The 22,838-nt window shown below is 49.7% G+C and overlaps 1 protein-coding gene across 1 annotated transcript in view; it reads right to left on the bottom strand.

Moving 5' to 3' along the window:
- Positions 1-5,124: 5,124 nt before the first annotated feature.
- Positions 5,125-22,838, bottom strand: part of PEX14 (peroxisomal biogenesis factor 14) — a 119,017-nt gene continuing 101,303 nt past the window's right edge. Inside the window, exons 6-9 of the mRNA XM_074975590.1 lie at positions 18,463-18,565; positions 17,164-17,261; positions 9,130-9,221; positions 5,125-6,900 (exon numbers count right to left, since the gene is read on the bottom strand). Coding sequence (XP_074831691.1) covers positions 6,432-6,900; positions 9,130-9,221; positions 17,164-17,261; positions 18,463-18,565 — 762 coding nt within the window. The 3' untranslated portion in view covers positions 5,125-6,431. The remainder of the gene's footprint in view (positions 6,901-9,129; positions 9,222-17,163; positions 17,262-18,462; positions 18,566-22,838) is intronic.

Here is a 22,838-nt window from a genome sequence, read left to right as displayed (position 1 = left end):
TGGCAGCCCCAGGTGCCATCCTGAGACCAGTATGAAGCACATAGGAGCATATGGCTCGGACCAGCTCCAGGTTTGCCAGGGCAAAGCAGAATGAGTGGTGGGGATCTAACATCTCCCTCCCTTTTCTAAGCCTGTTTCAGTGAACAGAGCTTAGCCAACAAGATGGGGCATCAAGGGAGCCCCATAGGCTGCTAGCACTAGAGGGAGCTGAGCCATACAGGCCCAAAGCACTGAGCAGGATCACAGCAAGAAGCAGCCCTAAAGCTGCTCTCATGTCTTTGCTTCCCAAGAACCCACAGCAATTTACTGATGCCCCAAAGGAAAAAGAGGGAATCAGGCTTCTGCTTCAGACCCTGCCCCAGACTACACAGGATGGTCAAGGAGCTACTCACCTTCCCCACCTCATGGTACTGGTACCAGCATTCCCACCATGCACAGCTTCTCTTGGCCGTCACACTCCTGGACAGGCCATGCCATGGCTCGGGCATCATTTGGTCGCAGCAGAGCTCCAGGCAGGCCTGAGATGGCCCCCTGAGAGAAGGTGCCATCCCCCAGCAATCAGGGAAGAAAAACCCAGCCGGAGTTAAGGGAAACCTCATAGCGGGCAGAGGGCAAGTCACTGTCAGATACAACATGGCCACATCAGGGTTGCAGCTTCTCAGCCACGTGAAGGGCCAGTGGCTGAAAATCTGGGAGTGGGGTGGGGTGGTGGGGGTGGTCCTAAGAGAGAAACTCCACACTTGGGAGAAGCCAGGCAGGCCCAGAGGAAGGGCCTTCTTCTGCACACAGCAGACCGTCCACTTTCTCAGTCGCACTCAGAGGCAGCCTGGTGCGGTAGAAATGCTTCTTTATGAGTTGTGTGACCTGGGATAAAAATCTGGGCCCAACTCAAGGATAGGAAGGATGGTGCATGGTTAGATTATCACTCTAGGCATTGAGAGACCCAGGTTCAAGCTACTCCACCACAGACTTCCTGTGTGTTCTTGAGCAAGTCACTTTGCCTCTCAGTGCCCCAGTTCCTGCCAGTGTCCTGTCAGTACAAGGGAGGTAATAGCTTTGCTCTCCCTCACAAGAGTGTGATGAGGATAACTACAGACTGTGCTCAGACATTGCAGTGATGGGGAGGGGTGCATGTAACTACCCTCAATAGTTTCACTTTGCAGTTTGCCTTGAAGATAGGGGAAACTGAGGTATATTGTGGTAAATTGATTCAGCCATGGTCATGCAGTGAGTCAAGCTGAGAACTCAGCATGCTTTCCCTTAGGCCTGGAACAACCTCCAAACCTCTTATGCAAAGCTCACTTGCCACAGAACCTCCCTTGTCTAAGGTGCGTTCCACTCACCAACCCCTCTCACCGCTAGACCAGATTCAATATCCTTCGCCTGCTCTGCCATCCCAAACCACTGGATTTCGCTCTCTGAGCGCCCCCAAGCAAAGTCCTGGCTGCTTCCTGCAGCAGCCTGAGAACGCTCCTGTCTCCTGCAGACCCTGAGGGTGGTGAGCCGGCCCTGGACTGCAGTGTATGCAGCAGGGCTGAAGCAGATGGGCGGGGGAAGGGACTATTAGGAAAACGTAGAGCCTGGATCTCAATCTCGCAGCCCAGGGCCCAGCTGCGGCCAGAGCAGTTCCTCAGTCCAGCCTGTGCCCAGCTGCTGGCACGAGAGTCCCTGTGGCATGTCTGCACCCTTCCCCTGAGTGCAGCCCCTGCTCTGCCCTGGCCCTGCTTCTTCCTGCCCCTGCTCCGCCCTCTGCCACCCCCCTGTGGCAACTCTTCCTTCAGACCCCTCCCCCAAGGGACATGGCCTCGGGGATTACCGGGGGGTGTTAGTGCAGGATGGCAGCAGGGGTTGGACCCCTCCATCCCAGCACTCACCCCAGCGGCAGGAGCCACGGGGAAGTGGAGCAATGCAGCAGCCCCCCCTCTGCTCCACCACCACCTCCCAGGCCAGCCCTGACGCCTTGCTTCACCGCGGTGGGAAGCAAAGAGCCCCAGTCCCGGCTGATCTGGGAAACAGCAGCAGTCCGGAGCAGGCTATCGCATTGCTTCACTCTCCCATGGCTCACACCAGTGCCGGGATTGCGGGGCGGGTGGAGCCCAACCATTGCTGCTGGCCCCAGCCTGCCCAGCGCTCCACAGGCTAACCTGAGTATGGGGGGCACCATCCTATCCATATGATTGGGGCAGCTGCCATGAAGAGCATAGCCCAGGGCAGTCATGGTGAATTGTCTTATGGATGACATGACTGTGCACACCTCCCCCGGGGCCACAGCGATGTGCTCGCCCCAGAAGCGGCTCTAGTGCTGCTGTGCTACAGGTAGTGGCATTGCAGCCTCCAGGAGGGATTTACATAGCCTGGGGGCAGCAGGCAGGGCCAGGGGAAAGGGTGAGGGATGGGGGGGGAGCGTGCACGCCAGCAGGCAGGACCAGAATATGTGTGAAGGGGGCCTGGGGCCATGCCAGAGGGATGTTTGCTGGCCCACCGAGAGGATCTGAGGACTGGCATTGGCCCTAAGGTAAACTGAGTTTGAGACCCCTAGTCTGGAGCTAAAATCACACTCTCTCTCTCACTCCCACACAAGCGGGTGCTGCAGGTCAGAATTGAAGTTTACAAGCAGGGCAGCACGTGGGAAGTCCAGGATTCAAGTGGCTAGCCTGCAGCGTACGGTGGGGGAGTTCACACAATCCCTGGCACCAGCCAGTCTCAGTTACCCGTTTGCTAAACTCACCTGGCCAATCTTGCCGAGCCCAGCATCACATTGTGACGTCCCGCTCCTAATCCCTCCCCACTTTGGCATGTTTCCGGAGATGTCCTGACATCTGTGTGGCTGCTGGACACTGGACCATGCGTTCTTGTGCCCCTGTATTGTCTGATGCACCACAAGCTGAGCGCATCCACTGGAGGAAGTGGAGTGGTGGAAAAGCCTGGAGGAGTGATCCTAATCTAGACTCATTTCCTTCTTTCCTCTCCTTTCTGAACCAGCCTCCTCCTTCTGTCTCCTTTGCCCACTCCTGATTTCATATGGTCTCCCACCTTGTCCTTTATGCCTGGAACAGCCTCCAGAGGCAAAGCCCCCTCCCACCAACACTATGGAGAACCTGCTTCTTCCATGAATCATTCCAGCTATCCTGCCCACCCACCACACCATTTCTCCATTACATTGCTCCAAGGGATGTCCCCCAAGTTGCAAGGGACCTCTCAATCATCTGGCACAGCTCTCTGTACAGGAGCAAGCACCCTGTAAACACATGCATGCCACGCCCTGATTAAACACCCCTGGCCTATGAACACAGCACTCTCCCGCCTTGTATCACAGCAGGAGCTGATCACACTGTGCAGCAGCCTTGTGGCATAGGGGGCTCTCGGTGAGATAATCTTCTCTTGTCTTGCAGAGAAAGGGGCTCCTTCTCAGGGATCTGTTGGCTAATGTTAAGGTGTTCCCAATGCATATTGGCCACTATTGGAGTAATCAATTTACAGAACAACTGATTTACGAAGCCATATCCCAGAGGGGGTCTGGGTTAGAAAGGAGACGGCTTTATGAACTGCAGGTCAAGCGCCATGGTTTGTCAGGACTAAAATATCGGCCCAAACATCCCAGCATCAAGCCAAGGTGATGAAGAAAGGCCCCTGACAAGAGCTCTTCCATCGTCCTTGGTTAGCTTGTCAATGTTTCCATTAAGTGGATAGCTGGAAAGCAAAGAAAAGATGTGACGGGCATAGAAAGTTATAACACCCAGCACTTCTGGGAACACCTGTTGATAGTAGGCCTGCCTCTCCCAGAATCTCCTGCAGATCTGCTGGGTTTCCTCAGACAGCACTTGTAAGTGAATAAGCAGTTACCAGCACCAAGAAGCCCAGGGTTAAGTTTTGTGACCAACAGAAGCTCTGATCCTGCTGGCAGAGGATGTACCTTGCGTAGTGAACAAGCAGGCTGCGACTCAGAGCAAGGTTTGCAAGGCCTGGAAAACCTGAGAGTGGGGAGAAACCCTTTGTGCTCCTGCGCCAGAAAGCGAAGCAAGGTTTGAGGAACCTGTAGCGAACACGGCTTTGTAACCAACCAACCAGCAACTGTGAGCATGGAGGGAAGAGGGGAAAAAAAGCTCCAGGCTGCTTGTGCTGTAAACCTCGTAAGTCACTCCGCAAGGCGCATACCTCAGCAACATATTTTCCACATTTCACTGACTGCTCGTGTCCAGGCACTTTCTATTTTCAAACCCTTCTATGTATATAAAATGTACACGGGCAGGATAATACTTTTTCATTACATCCCCACGTTGGCCCTGTGTTTCCATTTCATAAAGATTCTTGGCTTGGGGGGAAGGAGACTGCCATCACCCAACGAAAGCCTCTGCTTTTAAACATGCTCTAATTTGCCCTGTTTTAGCAAAATGCAATGTTCTTTATGAACGTTAAAGGGGGGTGGGAGGGAGAGACTCCTGAGGGAAGATACTCATCCATTTAAGGAATGAGAAATCATCATATCCAACAGCAGGTCTAAATACAGTCATGTGAAGGTCCTTTTCTCTCCCCCGGGCAGGAAAATGTCACCATGTACCAGACACACCCCCTCACCCCCCCCCCAGGAATCAAGTAAATCCCTCGTTTTTAAGAAGGAAGCCAAATACTTCAGTTGAGTGAAGATGGTTCTGCGGCAGCTACGAGGTACTAGACGCCATGGCTTGCAGCACCTCCTGTCAGGAGAAAGTGAGGCCAAGAGATACTACGCAACATTCCCTGAGCACCTCCTGCTGGCTGGCAGGGGGCTGAGGTAGTTGTGCCTTACTCCAGAGGTGATGCACCTAAACTGTGCCTGACTAAGTGGTTTAGATGGGGGTAGATTCAAGTTATGGCACAGCTGGGGCTACTGACACAGTTCCCTGCAGTCACTCTTGCTGACGGACGACAACACTGGAGTAACTGTCAGTAGCCCCAGTCTCGGGGCACCTCCATCACATGGTGAGCTGCCCCCGGCTGGGAGAGCTGTGCAGTGCAGCAGGTGGATACAAAACTGTGTTTTTCCAATTACCTTTCAAAATATTTTTAGAGGGGCTCCACTTCTGGAGCCTGCCCCCCCTGCCCACTCCTCCGGAAAGAAGAGCAGCAGCCCTGGCCGCCTGGTGTTAAATAGTGGTAACTCATTTATTACAATTATATACAATCGTATTTTATATTTGAAATCTATACATGATCACACGGACGAGCACGTTTGCTTCGCAAGGACGACAGTGAGACTCAGCTGTTACAGGAATTGCTTGGCTAAGAGGCTCTGATGCAGTGAATGAGACTCAGACACCACCGTTTTACCAGCTGAGAACACAATGCTGCTAACAAGAGGTTTCCAAACTGGTTGGTTTCTAGCCCCAGTCAGGCAAAGAGGGCTGAGGTGGGGCAAGTGGGGAGTGGGAGTGTCAGCAGCATGGTACTTTGCTCTGACACAAATCTGGGTGAGCATTCCTGGTGGGCTTTCTCCTCAGTTCAGGAGGAAGATGGGCTCAGAACTAGTGCCAAGAGTCAAAGCTAATCAATGGCGCCAGGAATCAACACACCTGATCCATCCAGGCTGGGCTGCAAATAGAATGGAAGACACTGGACACGTGCTCCCCTTTGCTGCGAGGGACACCAGCAGCAAACTAAAGTGGGTAGTCCAGGTGAGATTCAGACCAGCCAGAGATGGCCTTTCAGCTGAGGGTTAGGGTAACAAGGCTGCCTGCTCTCCTGTGCATTACTAGGATAATGAGGCATGGGTCTGGCCTCTTGCAAGAGGCTGCATGAGTGTGGAGGGGACTACAGCGGGTAGGAGTACTGTTCTTTGGACCCTACAAGAACTTGAGGGTTTCTCAAAGGCGGGATGGTTTCAGGGATAGGGCCTGGCCTTATGTTTGGGGGTGGGGTGGTAGCTGGACTGGGAGGCAGCTCTGAGGGGGATCTCAGAGACAGAAACAGCCTGGGGTGGCCAGTTTGGGGGTGGCACCCAATCTGAAGTCAGGACTAACACCAGAGGGGACATTTCAGGAGCTGGGCAGAAGGAGTTTAAGACAGAGCTGCAGGTAAAGACTGGGGAGGAGAAAGGGCTGGGGCAGGCCGTATTCTGAGATCAGATGGAAGGAGAGGCAGGGCCAGCTGGTTCAGGAAGGATGCTGGACACAAGGGGAATGGTTTCTCTAGCTGTGGTGCATTGGTGGGTGAGCAGTGACCCTCGGCCCAGATTCCAGTGGGGTATGTGGGGTGGAGAGGGAGAAGAAGCCCACTGCAGTGCAGCTTGGCTCTGGAGTGACACAGAACCTGCCTTGCTCACTGGTTAATCAGGTGAATCATGAGTGAATCGCTGGTGGGGCGAGGGAAGATGTCTCTCCACCAAATGAGAGAGGCACCAAGGGGTGTGGGAAGGCTGGCAGATGCAAGGTGGGTTGGAAAGAAGCCTATTCACCCTAGTCAATCTCATTCTCATTGCTGGCCCCTTCAGGTCTCCGTAGCTTCTCCACCTGCTCATTAATCTGCCCGTCCCCTCCTCGTCGGTCCTCCGTCTGGACACCCAGGCACTCCTCTTCATCCACATGGCTGACGTCATCATCCTCATCGTCCTCCTCCTCCTCCTCCTCATTCCCTTTGTCCTCCTTCTTCTCCTCCTCACCCTGCACTTCCATTCGCACCTGGCCCTTGACGTCCATCACCACCTCGCCCCCTTCCTCTGCACCCAGCAGGTGGCAGCTCACCTTTGCCCCCTCTGGGCTGTGGTTCTCCTTCACAGGGGATGAGGAGCTGGACTCGTTGCTAACAGGCGAGATGTCACTACTGCTGTTGTGGTTGGTAACAATGGGATTGGAGGGTGAAGAAGGCTTCACTGGGATCTGCCAGGATGGGATCTTGGGGGCTGAAGGAGAAGGTGGAAACTGCCTCCTTGTGGGGAGAAAAAGGAGTGTTTATTACAAGCACTGCAAGGGGAATCATCAAAGAGATGGGATCAGCCTCCCGGATGCACAACATGCCCAGGGAGCCACAGAAGGTGGAACCAGGATCTCAAGTCTCCTCCATGATGGTAACAAGGCCCCTCGTGCCAAGACATCAAAGCACTTTACAACCATCCAGGAACTGAGCCCAGGCTGGGGAGGAAATATACCTGTTCAGAGCTGGGCACACTGAAGCGGTGAGAGATTGAGAGTTGGCCAGATTCACGCAGGGAGCTGGGACTAGAAATTAGTTGCTGCCCACGTCCCCCACCCAAGCGTGCTGCCTCTGGATAGACAGGGAGGTTTCATTGTCCTTTCACAACCATCCCAGCTTGGTCATTCCCATCTGTGTGAGGAATCAGGAGCTTCAACTGCTCAAGTCTCAGCTGCAATGAAATGGCAGCCTGGCTTTCCACCATCTCCCTCCCGCACTAGCTCACTGCTGTCCAAGCCACCCCTCCTGGGCACAATGTGCTCTGTACCCATCTGGGCTAAAGCCTCATGAGTTGTCAAGCAGTTTAGCTCCACTGACTTCCCTGGAGTTACTCCAGCTGACATCAGCTGAGGAGCTGGCCCATCTGCCAGCTGTGGCAGCCGAAGTAACCACATGGGGCAAGAGAGCAGAAGTCAGTGTAATGGGAGGTCTGCTTCCTCTTGTGCCTTTGGAAACACATCCATCACCTAGAAAGCGACTCACCCAGGGCCCGATCCTGTATTCCTCACCTATCCCCAGCTCCCACCAAGAAGTGGGCATTCAGCATGCATAGGGATATGGGATCAGGCCCTTAAAGAGGAAGCGAGCATAGGGAAAGGTTGCATGTTGAGCCAGCTTGTACCAAGGACTGCTCCAGATGAGACCCAGTGGAGTCGGCTGCCTTTCTGCAGTGAGTGTTCAAACGAGGCCCCACACAACCCATTTAATTTCTTCAGCAGGCCTAAAAACAACTGCCCTCGCCTCCCTCCCCCCACGAGGGGCCTTGGAGCAGCTCTGCCCTTCTAGCCTCCACTCTCGTCCGAGTGCAAACAAGCTAATGCCTGCATTATTCACCAGGATCATAAATGTTATCAAGAAATTCAATTTGAAGACTTTCTTGGCTCCAGTGTTGCTGCCGCCTGCTCACTGCAGGGAGATATGCGTTTTTTTCTTTTTTTTTTTTAAGTTTATTTTCTAAAAGCACTTAACCCCTGGCTGCATAAAAACAATGAATTTCCCTTAAAGACAGCTGTCCCCTGGCCCACCACACGGAGAGCTATCCCCCAACTGCCAGTAAGCATCAGGAAGCAAGGGCCATCTAGGCCAAAGGCACAAAGCTGGGAGAAATCCACCTCACTGGAAAAGTGAAGGGCTAAGCCTGTTCCCCTGGCCTGAGACAGAAAGCAATGCCAAAGTATGGGCAGGTTTGTGAGCTCTGCCCAAACATCTCTGAGTGATATTCTTATTTCCCAACCCCCTGCACCCATGGGGGGCTTCAGTACTCAATGCCCTTGCTCCTAAGAGGAGCCTAGTATGAGCCCACTGATGGAGACAGGACCTGTGACTTCTCTCAGAGAGTGACATAACATGACCCCAATTCCCCAAAGCTTTCTACTGAGACTTTGTCTAAGTAGGACAAGGTCCCTCAAATGCAGCTTAAAAAAATAAAATCCCACCCACTTTCCAAGCCTCTGTACCTATTTCAGACAGTTTCCTATTTCCAGCAGTTGTTTGATCTCATCTTAGATGGGCCTTTGGGTCTACCTATGTCACAGAGCAGTAATAATGGGCAGCTTTTGTAGCATTTGGACAAATGACTCAGGCATGGTAGGAAGACCTATACACCAATTATGATAAGAGATGCTTTAGGGTAAGGTAATCTTGTGGTGAAATCAGAGAGGTGAGCTCCATTCCTGTCTTTGCCACTCACTCGCTCTCTGTCAGTCAATCTCTATCCCAAATGGAAACAATAAAAGTTACCTCTCTCCCAAGGACACCGTGAGGTTTAATGAATGTTTGTAAAGAGCTCCGAGGCCCTCGGATAGAAGGCAACAGTGAAGAGCAAAGTAATATTATTAAAGAGCGTTGACAGAGGACCAGGGTTAGTTCTGGTTCCTCCTGATGATGCCCTCCTCCTTCCTGAGGGAATTCCCATGGAGTGTTGCCCCTCCCCACATTGCTATCCCACTCATGCCTCTTCCATACCGATTTAGAAGGAGCCCTTTTAATGAGTAGATCTCAGATTTCAATTCATTGATATTCTGTGACTCCAGGATCCAGTTGGTGGAAGTGGTAGCCTAGGAGACAAATGGAAGAGGCACTGGTGAGAGAGGACTTAAGAAGTTAACACAGATTTGTTTTCTCCCCTACCCTCCCTCTCTACCACCAGTCTTCAGAAATGGGCTACTGTGCCTGGGCTCTGGCATTGAAAACCTCTCAATACTGGGTAGAGGGACTTCCTCCATGCGTGTTATGCACCTGAGGAGCTCCCAAAACAGGTCAACTATTCTACTGGCAGCCTCTGAGGAAATGAAGATTTCTCTTCTGTTCTTGGGAAGGGTTAACCCACCTTCCAACACACTCGGCACAGACTGGGATCAATACACCAAAGCTGGCCTTTGCTAAAACACCCCAGAGTGTTGTTCTCTTTTTTAAAAAAGGGGAAGCTAGTATTTGCTAGGGTGCTGAATAGAGCAGCAAGATATCTGTAAGAAAACCTCTGCGGTCAGACACAGAACCAATGAAACACATCTGAGAAACAATGCAAGCTTCTTCACATGGGTCTGCCACCATGCTCAGCCCTGACCCAGCTAGCCCACTTCCAGAGAAGTGGGCATGGGATTTTGAGAGAAAATTCCAAAAGCACATAAGTAATCACATGAGTAATGAGTAATTAAGATCCTATGTCCACTGAAAGTTGGTGGGATTCAGCTGATTTACAATTGTTACCTTTTGCCTATAAAGCAGAGTCATTTCCATGCTTTCCTGACATTGCCCTTAGTCAAGGGTACATATTATAATCTGACTACCTGCATGCTAGGAACTGGATTAACAAACAATCTCTCCTAGATCACCAAGAAAACTGCTACCAGACTGTACTGCGTGGAGATTCTAGGTGGTCTGAGAAATAGATGTTTAAAAGCCCAAAGCACTTTTCTCTAAATTGGAACAAGTAGCGTTGTACCTGAACTACCAGACTCTATCTCCAGGAGCAGTTGTACTAGACATTCTCCTCTGGACATTTCCAGGCAAAGAGCCCAATTTGGTGGGGAAAGATGATGAGCAACACACAGAACTCCAGTACAGCTGCTATTGGCACCACCTCCATATTGAAGAGTGATGGCTATCCAATAATGGAGAGAAACCGGGGCAAAGAAACCGGGGAAGATTTACTGCAAATAATAACTTGGCAGTTTTTGTTTTATACACTCACGGGGCAAGAAGCAACATTACTACTTCTTGTAACCAGACTGATTTTGCTTTCACCTGTGCGCACGGGCAAGGGAAGAGCTCTCAGAAAAAGAAATAATCTCCTGCATGAAAAGTGCGCCTCCTCCAGTTCAGACAGGGAACACAAAATGGCTGTTCTGGGTCAGACCAATGGACCATCTAGCCCAGTATCCTGTATTCCAACAGTGCATAGTACCACATGCTTCTGAGGCAATAAAGAGAATCACATGATCCATTCCATTGTCCATTCCCATTTTACAGCAGTCAGACATTTAGGGACACCCAGAGACGGTGCCTGACCATTTTAACTAACAGCTATGAACTTAAATCCTTCATGAACCTATCTAAAGCAATGTCTACACTAGGCAAATTGTCAACCACAGATACACAAATTTAGCTACTGCAATTGCACAGCTAGATTTGACCTATCTGCACTCGGCTTACTTGGCTGTCCCTACTGAACAAGGTTGATTGGAGAGCTTCTCTCATTAACCTCCCTTACTTCTCGTGTCTCACGAGGGGTACAGCGGTTGACTGCGACCCCTGAGAGGTTGATTTCAGGTGTTGTCCCTACTAGATGTGTGAAATCAAGCCTCAGAAGATCGATCCTAAGTGGGTCAATCTTCCAGGTTAGCGTAGATGTAGCCTAATTCTTTTTTAAATCCAGTTATACGTTTGGCCTTCACAACATTCTCTGGCAAAGCATTCCACAGGTTGACTGCACCTTGTGTGAACGTTCAGAAGGTGGGCCATAGCTCCACAAACAGCTCCACCTCCTGATTTTCAAGATCTGGGATAGGGAGCAGATGCCACAAAATTTCAGAGATATACTGATCGTCAGTCTTTTCAAGAAGGGTGACAAGTAGGACTGTGGAAACTATCATGGCATTTCCCTCTTGTCAGCTGCATGGAAAATCTTAGCTCGAATCCTTGGAAACCGACTTCTGCCACTCTCAGAAGAAATTCTCCCAGAAGCCCAGTATGGCTTCCAAACATTCCGAGGAATAGTGGACATGATCTTTACTGCCCGGCAACTGCAAGAAAAATGTTGTGAACACAACAAAGCCTACTATATAAGTTTCATTGACCTGATCAAAGCATTCGACTCAGTCAACTGTAGCGCTGTGTGGCCCATCCTCTCAAAGATCAGCTGCCCCAAAAACTTCATTAGCATTTTAAGGCTGCTTCACGACAACAAGACTGCCAAAGTATTGAGCAACAATGGATCACAAAGCAAACACTTTGAGGTCAAAATGTGAGTCAAGCAAGGTTGCGTCATTGCCCCATCACTGTTCTGGATCTTTACCTCCATGACCCTTCACCTCATTGATGGCAAGCTTCCAGATGGCATTCAGATTGTCTATAGAATGAATGGGAAGCTTTTCAATCTCAAGAGGCCGATGGCTAAAAGGAAGACCTCCACAACCTCAATCATGGAGCTCCAGTACACGGATGACAATACGGTTGCTGCTCTTTCTCTCACAGCCCTTCGGACCATCTTAAGTTCCTTTGCTGAAGCATACAAGAATCTCGGCCTCACACTGAACATCAAAAAGACCCAGGTGCTCCACCAACCTTCACCGATTGGACAATCTCATGCACATTCTATTGAAGTCAATGGAGAGCTAACCACTGGAAAATGTGGAGCTCTTCCCATACCTTGGAAATCATCTTTCCAGTAAAGTCAACATTGATGCAGAAATCCAGCATCATCTGAGCTGTGCAAAGTCTGCTTTCGCCTGCCTGAAACAATGGGTCTTTGAGAACCGGGACATCTCTCCCAAGACAAAGCTCCTTGTATACTGTGCAGTGGTTGTTCCAAAACTACTATATACATGTGAAAGATCATTTGAAGGCACTTGAACAATATCATCAACGCTGCCTCAGGAGAATCCTAAATATCTCTTGGGAGGATAGGCACATGAACACTGGAGTTCTGGAAGAGTCAAATGTGACCAGCATTGAAGCCATTATCATTCATCAACAATTTCGTTGGACTGGTCATGTTGTTCCGATGTCTGATCAGCACCTCCCAAAACATACTGTTTTCTGAATTTGAGGAAGGACAGAGGAACACTGGGGGCCAGAGGAAGCGATATAAGGACATTCTGAAGACACACATGAAAAAGTGCAGCAGCGGTGTCAACACTTGGGAGAATCTTGCCTGAGACCATCCCCAGTGGAGGGGTGGCGCAATATGAGAGGTCCCGAAGCAGTGCAGACGAGGAAGGGGGGGAGAAGAAGTAAAGTGTGTCAAACACAGCTCAACAACCCTCCAACAGCTATCAACACCTGCCCCTCTGTGATAAGATCTGCGGCTCCAGAATTGGGCTGATGAGCCATCAACAGACTCACGAATAGGAGAGTGACATGGAGACGTCCTGCTCGTTATCAAGTGATCGCTGAGATGGAGAAAACGACACTCCTTATTCACTTTCCCCGTACCATTCAAGACTTCATAGACCTCTGTTACATCCTTTCTCAGTCGTCTCTTCTATGCTGATCAGTCCCTGTTTTTGAAATTTCTCCTCATACAGAAGCTGTTCTGTGCTGCTAATAATTTTAATTGCATATTTTTGTGTTCTAATGTATCTTTTTTGAAATGGGTGACTGCAACTGCATCCAGCATTCAAGGTGTGACCGTATCATGGATTTATATCATGGAATTATATTGTCTTATTATTGGCTTCCCAAAGGTTCCTAACATCCGGTTAGCTGTTTTGACTCGCTCAGCACACTGAGCAGATGTTACCAGAGAATATCCACAATGACTCCAAGATCTCTTTTTTTTGCTTGGTAACAGCTAATTGAGACCCTGTCATTTTTTATGTATAGTTGGAATTACATTTTCCTATTTGCATTATACAACGAGTTTCATCACCCATTTTGTTGCCCAGTCACAGAATTTTTTGAGATTCCTTTGTTCCTTTTTACAGTCACCTTTGGATTTAATTATCTTGAATCATTTTTTATCTTCTACGCATTTGTTCACCCCACTGTTTATGCTTTTCCCCCAATCATTTATGAATGCTGAAAGGCACTTGTCCCAGTGCAGATCCTTGGGGTAGCTGGCTATTACTGCTCTCCATTGTGAAAACTATTTACGCCGATGCTTTTTCTTTTAAGCAGTTCCTGATCCATGACAGGACTTTCCCTCTCATCCCATGACTGCTTACTTTGCCTACAAGCCTTTGGTGAGAAACCTTGTCAAAGGCTCCATGAAATTCCAAGTATACTCCACCTACTGAATATCTCTTGTCCATAGATTTGTTGACAGCCTCAAAGATTTTTACTAGATTAGTATGGCCTGATCTCCCTTTACAAATGCCATGTTGACTCTTCTCCAACATACTATACTCATCTGTGTGTCTGGTAATTCTCTACTTTACTATACTTTCAACCAATTGGCCTGCTTCTGAAGTTAGCCTTACTGGCCAGTAATTCCCAGGACTGCCTCTGGAGCATTGTTTAAAAAATTGGTGCTATATTAGTTATTTGAGAGTCATCTGGCTCACAGGCCAATCTAAATGATGCATTATATGCCACACTTAGCTGTCCAGTTTCATACTAGAGTTCCTTCAGCACTTGTGGGTTAATACCATTTGACTCTAGAGACTTATTACTATTGAGATTATCAATTTCTTTCAAAACCACCTCTACTGACTCCTCAAGCTGGGACTTCTTTCCCAGATTTATCACCTAAAAAGAATGGCTCAGGTGTGGGAATTTTCCTCTCATCCTCAGTGGGGCAAAAAAATTCAGCTTCTTCAAAATGGCCTTGTCTTTCTAGAGGCCTCCATTAGCACCTCAACTATTCAATGGCCCGACTGATTTTCTTTTTTTTTGCAGTCTTCTTCCTTCTGATGTACTTAAAAAAATCTTTTCATGTCTTTTGCTAACTGCTATGCAGGTTTTTTCTTTTTTCTTTTGGACTGATTGATTAAATTTTTACACTTGATGTGCCAAAGTTTAGTGACTCTTGACAGAAGGAGGAACGTATCAAGTAACTGTGAATTCTCCCAATGGCAGATTTCTGCTGGCAGGGATTGGGAATGGAGGGTGATCACCCTCACAGCCAGTGCTTCAGGACTGGAATAACTGCCCGCTCCCCCACACTAATTCATACCAGGAGAATTTGGGACTGCAAGCTCCCACACAGCCTGTGTTCTTACTCATTCCTTACACAGACTTCAACTAGGGCTGGACAGGCAGGAGCACCTTCACAGCCAACATTCCCTACAGCGATTCCAGCTGGGAGGGACTAAGTCTGTAATAGCTGTGACATACACAGATGCGTTCCCTTGGGCTTCACACTCCCAGACCTCAGACAGCGAGAATCCAGGAGCCACTGTTCTGGCTCTCCAAGACTTTGAAAACTACATCAGCACTTTAACAAGAGAGTGATTTTCACTCACCGGCCTGCACAGGACTCAAATTTCCAAAACACATATGGTGCCAGATGCCTAGGATTTAGAAATAAAATCCAACATCTGGGGCTTTTTAGCTAGTCTCTTTAAAAAACAGTTGTAGAAAATTCAAGGCGTGAATTTTTATGTAGGTTTTTTAATTACTTAAAACCCCTCTTTTTAATTTTTTACAGCATGCCAGTAGGAGTTTGAAAAGCAGATATAAAAACTTACATTACAGCTGAGAAAACACAGATATTACTCTGGTTTGGGGGTTTGCCCAAGTCTCTGTACATATGAGGTTGAGACACCATAACAGCATGTGCTACCATGTCAGTGCAGAGGAGGATGGAAGGGAGGAAGAACGTTTTAAAGACTCTGTAAACCACCAAGACCACTGTGCCCTTTTCCCTTTTGAGAGCCCAACACGTGGACTTAATCTTAACACTTACGACCTGAAAACAGTTTTTCAATTTCCGGACTAGCTCCAGGCCACTGATGGGCCACAGTTCCCAAGGAAAACTGGAGTGAATAGATGGGACTATAAATTGGCTCTCATGGTTGGGTTTACAATTATGCTTCTAAGGGATTCTTGCTGTAAGGTATATTCACTGCACAGCCAGAGGTGGCTCATGGGTATATATTATCAGAGGGTTTACCAGAGACTGGAGCCTGGGGAAGGAGAATGTTACTGCTGGAGATGGAGGACTGCTTTACAAACACCCAACTGTTTCAGGGATCTCTCTATACAGAGAGCTAAAACTCTCACTCTGTAGAGTTACTGACAGGCAAAGGAGGCAATGAGTGACCCCAGCTTTGATACAAAGAGGAAGGCTTTCACCTCTAGGTCACCAGTTCAAATCCAGCCCAGTTCAGGAATGACTGACATCCGGGAGCCAAGAACAATGGCTGTAAAGTGTTTCAGACATGAAAAGTGCTGTTGTCATAATGCAAACTGATTTTTGGTGGCTCTCAGCCCAATTCCCAAACTCACAAGAAGTGACATGACAAAACCACCAGCCGCTACTGGCAGTAACTGGCTTCCTTGTTGGCAGTCTCAGCACAGGCACCAAGGACAGCACAGGCCAGGGAGACTGCACTCCACTGTCAGCTTGGGAGATGTTCCCACTTGTTCAGCATTTGCTTAGCTCCTATGCTTTGACTGTTCTGTGCACAGTCCTTGCCCTCCCTGCTGAGTGCCAACGAGGCTACCAGATTGTGCCAAATGTGAAGGTGGTGCCACCTATTGTACTGAGACCACCCAAAGCATTCACGCAAGTCATCTAGCAGCCACTGGATGGTGGTAACCTTCAGTTGTTGCCTGGACTGGAGTGAAACAGGTGACTCTGGGCATGTCTTCAATATGGGCTGGATCCAGGGGCAGTGATGGATCCACTGAGGGTCAATTTATTACATCTAGTATAGACGCAACAAATCAATTGCTAGCGCTCTCCCAGCTACTCTGGTACTCCACCAAAACAAGAATAAGTGGAGTCAATGGGAGAGCGTCACTATTGACATACTGCTGTGAAGATACCATGGTAAGCAGACCTACATGCATTGACGTCAGCTATATTAGTCATGTAGCTGAAGTTGGTAACTTAGGCTGACAGCCCGCGATAGTACAGGCGAGGCCAGCAGTCGGCCACATGCAGCTCTTTAAGGAGTCATTTGCGGCTCTGGATGCTGCCGCCACTGACTCCTCTCCAGCTTCCTGCCCTGCCACTGCTCAAACAGCAGAACTCAATTTAATTGGTTTAACAGCTGGCAGGGCGGTGGGAGAGATCCGGCCATTAAACCAACTGAATTTAGTTCCATTATTTCAGCGGCAGGAGGGCAGAGAGTGGCAGGGAGCCCCTCACTTGCCCCACTACCTGAGCAGCCACACCCCTCCAGTGGACATGGCTCAGCTCACCTCTGCCAGCAGAACACCTCCACGCCAGCCTTCCTTCTGCTGGGCTCATGTGGCCACCTGGCATAGGCTCCCCAGCCAGTGCCGTGGATGGGTTAGTCCCAGTGACTGGTCTGGGGCTGAGGTGCGTTAATCCTGGTGATGGGAGGGCGGGTTTGAGGCTGAGGGGGTTAAGCCTGGGGATGGGCAGGGGCTGGTTTGTGGGACTGGGGGGGTGGGATTTGGGAGCTGAGGTGGGTAAAGCCTGGAGATAGGGGGCAGATTTGGGGGCCGTGGGGGTTAGAGCTTGGGAAGGGGTAAAGGGTTGATGCAAACATGGCTCCTTCCTGCTTAACAGACACCCTTGAAAGACAGGCTGGATACACAGACTGTCCAGATAGGATGAAGTTATGGTCTATGAAAGCCACATACACTAAAAAAGGGTGGAAGAAATTCTGAAGGATGGCCTAGCCAAGAGATGGAGGTGAGTACCTTGGCAGCAGCCAGCTCTTGGGTCAGCTCCTGGATTTTCTGCTGTTGCTGCACCAACAGTTCCTGCACAGAGGCTAAAGTCTTCTGCAACTGAGTGACTGTGGGATGGAAAAGCAGGAGAGTTTCTGTTAAACTGACACACACACACCACACACACCTGCTGTCTAGCTACAAGATGCCTCTATTCCTGCTATATCTAATTTATCTACAGATGCCCGTTCACTCTAATCCATATAAATTATCTGCACTATGGGTAATCTACCTGCACTGCATCTAACCTCCAGTATTTCTAGTTTATCTTTCCATTGTACAGATGTCTACAGCCCACAGTATATCCATCCAAAACCTCTCCTTTCTAATTATATTGGTTTATGATTTGCACATCTCTCTGAACTTACACAATGTTTGTACCATTTATCTACCTTGGGCCTTACATGGGCACACGATACTTGGGATTTATCTGCAGTTTGGACACAGATGGGTGCCCAGAATGGAATGGGAAAAGAAAACAAGAGCCTTTTATCCATTTCCTCCACCAGCAGGTCCAGTTAACATACTCTCATTGTGGGGCCACCCCCCTTTTCACCCCATGATGGCTGTGACAAACCTGCCATGTTCTTTCTTCTCTCAAAAGCTGAATACACATTCAGCACCCTCTCCTGGATTTTGGCAAACCTACCTATTGGAACAGGAACCAGTGTCTGGATGGAGGGGAACTTGCCTACAGCTTTGGTGGTTTTAGCTGGAGTTTCCATCCAGTAAACAAGATGACAAAAAAAATATATTGGCATGACAGGTAACAGCTAATCTGGGCCATCATTAGGGCACTGGGAAATGAACAGGAGCCCTATGGAGTCAATAACAGAGAAGGTGGCTGGAGTCAGTGGAGGCACAGTAATTACAGACTCTCTTGACCCCGCTTTGGATTCTTGGAGGCAACGAGGGGGGAGAAACCACCAAAAAAGGCCCTGAAAACCTCAGAGAAGCAGAAATTAAAAATGAACTTTACAGCCCTCCAAAAGGCTGTCATTTTATTCCCCTTATTAATATTCTGAGGTTGGGAGCCTTTCCGTAAAAACATAATTAATTGAGGCCGCGCCGACAGTAAACAAGCAATTTCAAATTAAACCGAAATGACGGCGGCTTCATTTGCAAATGTGAACAGATTCTCAGAGCAGATAAATGAAGTCACCACATAAAGTGGAGATGGAGGGTAAGGGGAAGGAGGGGTCTGGGCAGGATGAAGGATGCAGGGAGAAGGGCTTTGAGGGGTGAATTGATGGAGTCATTAATCTTTACCTGTCTGTGTCACGCTGCCACTCATCTCAGAAATGTTCGCCTCAATCCTCTGAAGTTGTTTTCTGTCTTCTTTGCCTCCCATGATGAGAGGGAGCAGGTATTTCTGCACAGAGTGTGGAGATATTGAGAAATGGGGATCTGTAAGGAGTTCTTTCTAACCCATCCCAAGCAACCCAGACATTTCTAGCCCCACTCCCAGAAACTAGCATCGTCACCGATGGCGAGGAGAAGGGTCCCCTAGAAGAAGGAATTCAAATAAGTCACAAGAGAACAGAATGGAAGCACTTTGTGCTCGTTTTCCTGAGGCACTGAAGGAGGGTCCTTGGCTCTAGTTAGGAAAATTCTGTCTACCGTCTCTTTCCCAACCCAGCCGGAAGGATTTCAACTCCACCACACTCACCTCTCATGAGACTCCAGCTTTACCCACAAGGAAGGAGATGCAGAGCAGAGAGAAGAGGGAAGTAAAAATGCTGAGGGGCATAAGAGTAGAGGAAAGAGGAAAGGGCAGACAATAGAGAGACTGGGAGGCAGGACAGTGGTGGTATGAGCAGAAATCTGGGGAAATATAAAAGAGACCAGAGGAGATGGAGCGGAAGTAGAGGGGATCTGAGAAGCATGAAAGCAGGGGCAAGGGAGGCACTGATAAAGAGGGTCAGGATACTAGAGGAGTCGTGGCAGCTCACTGACAGCATACCCAGTAGCAGTGATCAGACTCAGTCTCATCTCATAGTAGGTGCACCTGAACTAACAAGTTGTATGCATCCCTAATTACTGCAATCCCTTCTGGGGCATAGCACACTTGAACTGATTGTGGAGTAGAAAGAGAGCACATTCCGACATGGCCTGACGGGGACCAGAGGGAAAAAGGAGAGAGGGGGCTGACCAGAGTGCAGGAAGAGTCTCAATTGCTCCCTCCTAGTCTGACTTTTTTCCAGGAAGACATTTTCAAAGGAATGGTTCTCACACAGGCATGAGGGGTGTGGGACAGCAATTTCCTCTTCCTGAACTAGGTGCTGTTGCTTACACAGAGATCTAGCTGTCAAGGTAGATAGCTCTCTCACACACACACACACACAATCACCAGGGATGGATTAAGAAAGCTGCTTTCGGTGCTGCAGCCCAGGGCAACAGGCTACAGGGGACCCTGCAATAATACAAAAAGATCTGTGAGCTGCCAAAAGTGTTGATCTGTTGTGAGACCCGCGTAGCCCAGGGCTGCACACACTAAAGGCCCTGCACATTAGCTGGCTCAGGCGGAGGCGGAAAAGCAGCTCCAGGGCTGCAGAGCTGGACTCAGCTGGGCTGCTGGAGGGGGCATGGAGGGATGCTCCCTCCCCTTGATGCCATTGCCTGCAGCCTCCACCCCTGGAGTTCCCATTGGCTGGGGGGCGGGGTAGTTTGACGGCCACAATGCCTGCAGGTACCTGCTTCCCCCACCACCAAAGGGAAACTGCCCCAGGTAAGTGATCCACACCCCAGCTCCCTACCCCAGCCCTGAGACCCCTCCCACACTAAAACTCCCTCCCAAACCCCACACCCTGCTCTGGCCCTGAGACCCCTCCTGCATCCTAACTCCCTGGCTGCTGCTTAGACCCCAGCACTGAGGCTGCTCCAGCACCCTACCTCCTGCCCAGACCTCACTCCCCCACCCTAACCTCCTGTCCTGAGTCCCCTCCTGCACTCCAAATGCCTCGCCCCCAGCCTCACTCCAGCTGCTTTTGATGACTCCCATTAAAAAAAAAAAAACCAAAGTGCAGCGAACAGAAAGTTCTGTTCTGAACCTCCTGGAACACTCATACCAATGGCTTGGCAGGGTGTTTTTATTCTTCAGATAAGGACCACAAACACAAGTACAAAAACCACATCATCTGCCAAAGGAATTTATGCACCGTTTGCTTTTGGGGAGCTGAACCAAGGCACCTTCAGTTCCCATAAGGGAACAGGGGCCTCTGCTGGATAACCAAGGTGCCTTGTATGGTCTGGATGCAGAGGGGAGCTGCACACAAAAAGAATAGCAATGGGATGCAGTCTATTGTCATCACTGAAACCGTCAGAAATTTTCAATACAATATTTGAGATTTTTGGGGTAGTTGTCATTTTACAATAGTAATGAGGCCCTCCAGGCCAGCTTGTCATGAATCGAGTAAGGACCAGAGCTCCTTCCTCAACATCACTCTAGGCATTTATGAACCCCCCACCAGTTCATTGCTCAATATAGAACAGTGAGGAGCAAGAAGACAATGGGAACAGCCATAGAAGGTGCCATCTTATGCAATCCTGGGCCATGCTCCCTATACTGATGTTCCCCAGGCTAGGTAATTAATAAAATGGAAACATAAAAATGATCAAGGGTGTTTAAACATGGTCTTTGCAAGCATGCCAATGTGGACAATTTTTTTTTTTAAATAAAACCTCTTTAACAAGCCAACTATCACTTTCCATCTCATTGCAAACCTCCAAACACACACATACTTTGCAAGTGGAATGGAATAGAGTAAAACCCCGAAATGTGCGAGTTCGAATTGTGCTTAACTTCTGTTAAAGCGAATTAAGTCCAACCGGAAGTCACTTTAAGGCTTTCTGCCGCATGGCTCCCCCAGCTGGGGAGAAGTTGCTCTGCCTTGGCTGCCTGTCCCCTGGCTTCCCTGCAGTGGTGCAGCTTCTCCTTGGCTTCCCCCAGCTGGGGGAAGCCAAGGAGAAGCCGTGCCTGGCTCTGGGAGGAGGGGAGCCAGGAACCAGGGGCAGTCTGGTTCCTGGCTCCTGCTTCATTGTGGGAGGCAGGAAACTGGCCAGCCCTGGTGCTGGTCAGCTTCCTGGCTGCCACCAGCAAGGGTGGGCGAACTGACCAGTACAGCAGCACTGGTCAGTTTCCTGGCTCCCGAGTTACACACAAATTCAGCTTACATGGAGGTTGTCAAGAACGCAACCTCTGCATAAAGCAGGGATCTACTGAACACCAGAGCAAGCGGCTGCTGCACTCCATTGGCTCTGGAGCCAACTGGTCTTTGGCCCCAGGCCTTGCTACACGACCAGTGCATTGGTTCTCTCCCAACAGCCTTTATCATGTAGTTACTCCATACAGAGCTGGGGAACGGGCTGTTAGTGACACAGAATGAGAACCTGTCCAGCCAGACAAATGCAGAGCAGGTACGTACATCTACACACCTGCTGCACACATTGAGTGGGAAGCAGCTAGAACTGCCCCATTTTAGTCAGGACTGCCCCTTTTTCAATCTCCCTGGAGAGCATCACCAGTTTTTGGTTTTTTTTTTCAAAAATAGGTTAATTGTCCCATATGTTGCAAAGCAGGGACCTGAAATTTAAAGAGACAGCTTCTGGGGCCGCAGAGACTGCCTGTTTAAAGAGCTAGCTGGAGAGGCTGGAGGAGATGGGAGGGTTCTTTAAACAGATGGTTTAAACACGCTGTTGCCAGCAGCCCCCTGGGAGATGGGAGGGGGTGGAAGAGGGGCAAGGTTGTCAGAAGTCAGAGTCAGGCTGCTGCACTCTTTGCTCACATTGCTTGAGAATGACAGAGTAGGCTGCATCTCAGATATTCCCACCCCGCCCCCAACACACTGGTGGCAGGTAATAGGACTGGGATAGGGAGGGCAGGGTCCTGTGGTGGGGAATGGGGGTAGCCACCTGGGGGAAAGGGCAGACAGCTGCTGGGGGGTTGCACTTAGCATGGTAGCAAACAGGCAAGAGCAAACAGGCCAGTCTCTGGAGTAAAGGGCAGCTTGACCCAGGCCAGGGGTTAGATTGGGGGGTGAGATCATGGGCTTGGAGGAGTCCCGTGAAGGGTGGGGACAGGGCTCAGAAGGGAGCAGACACAGGAAGGTGGGGACAAGGAAGGAGAATCATGGTGGAGGGCTGGTAGGGCTGGATTAACTTCTCTGGAGGCCAGACTATTAGATTTTGTGGGGCCCTCTAAGACCTGGGGTGAACACAAAAATAATGGGTTTAGAATATGGGAGGGGGGGAAGTGAGATGGGGTGAGGATGCTGCAGGTAGGAGTGCATGCTCTGAAGTAGAGCCTGGATGAACGACTTGAAGTGCAGCAGGAAGGGGCTCCAGGCTGGGTCCCAGGAGTCTGGGAGGAGGCTCAGCCTGGCCCACTGATGGATGGGAGCAAAGAGGGCAAATGCCCAGGACCCCAGGCAATTTAAAAGGGTCTGGGAGCCCCAGTCTCTTTTAAATTGTTCAGACAGGTGTGGCAGGTGAAACCCCCGCTTTGGGGAGGCTGACCCTCTGCTCCATTCTTTCTGCCTGTGTCTTTCCTCAAAGGCCAGAATCACAGCCCCACACTTTTCAAGAGGAGGTGGAAAAGGTGAGGTGATGGGAGCAATAGGGTGGGGATAGGGAGTCTGGCTGCTCCA

Source organism: Carettochelys insculpta, chromosome 23 (genome assembly GCF_033958435.1).
Source record: "Carettochelys insculpta isolate YL-2023 chromosome 23, ASM3395843v1, whole genome shotgun sequence".
Lineage (NCBI taxonomy): Eukaryota > Metazoa > Chordata > Testudines > Carettochelyidae > Carettochelys > Carettochelys insculpta.
Note: the sequence above shows the minus strand (reverse complement) of the source record. Positions and strands in the feature narration are given on the sequence as shown.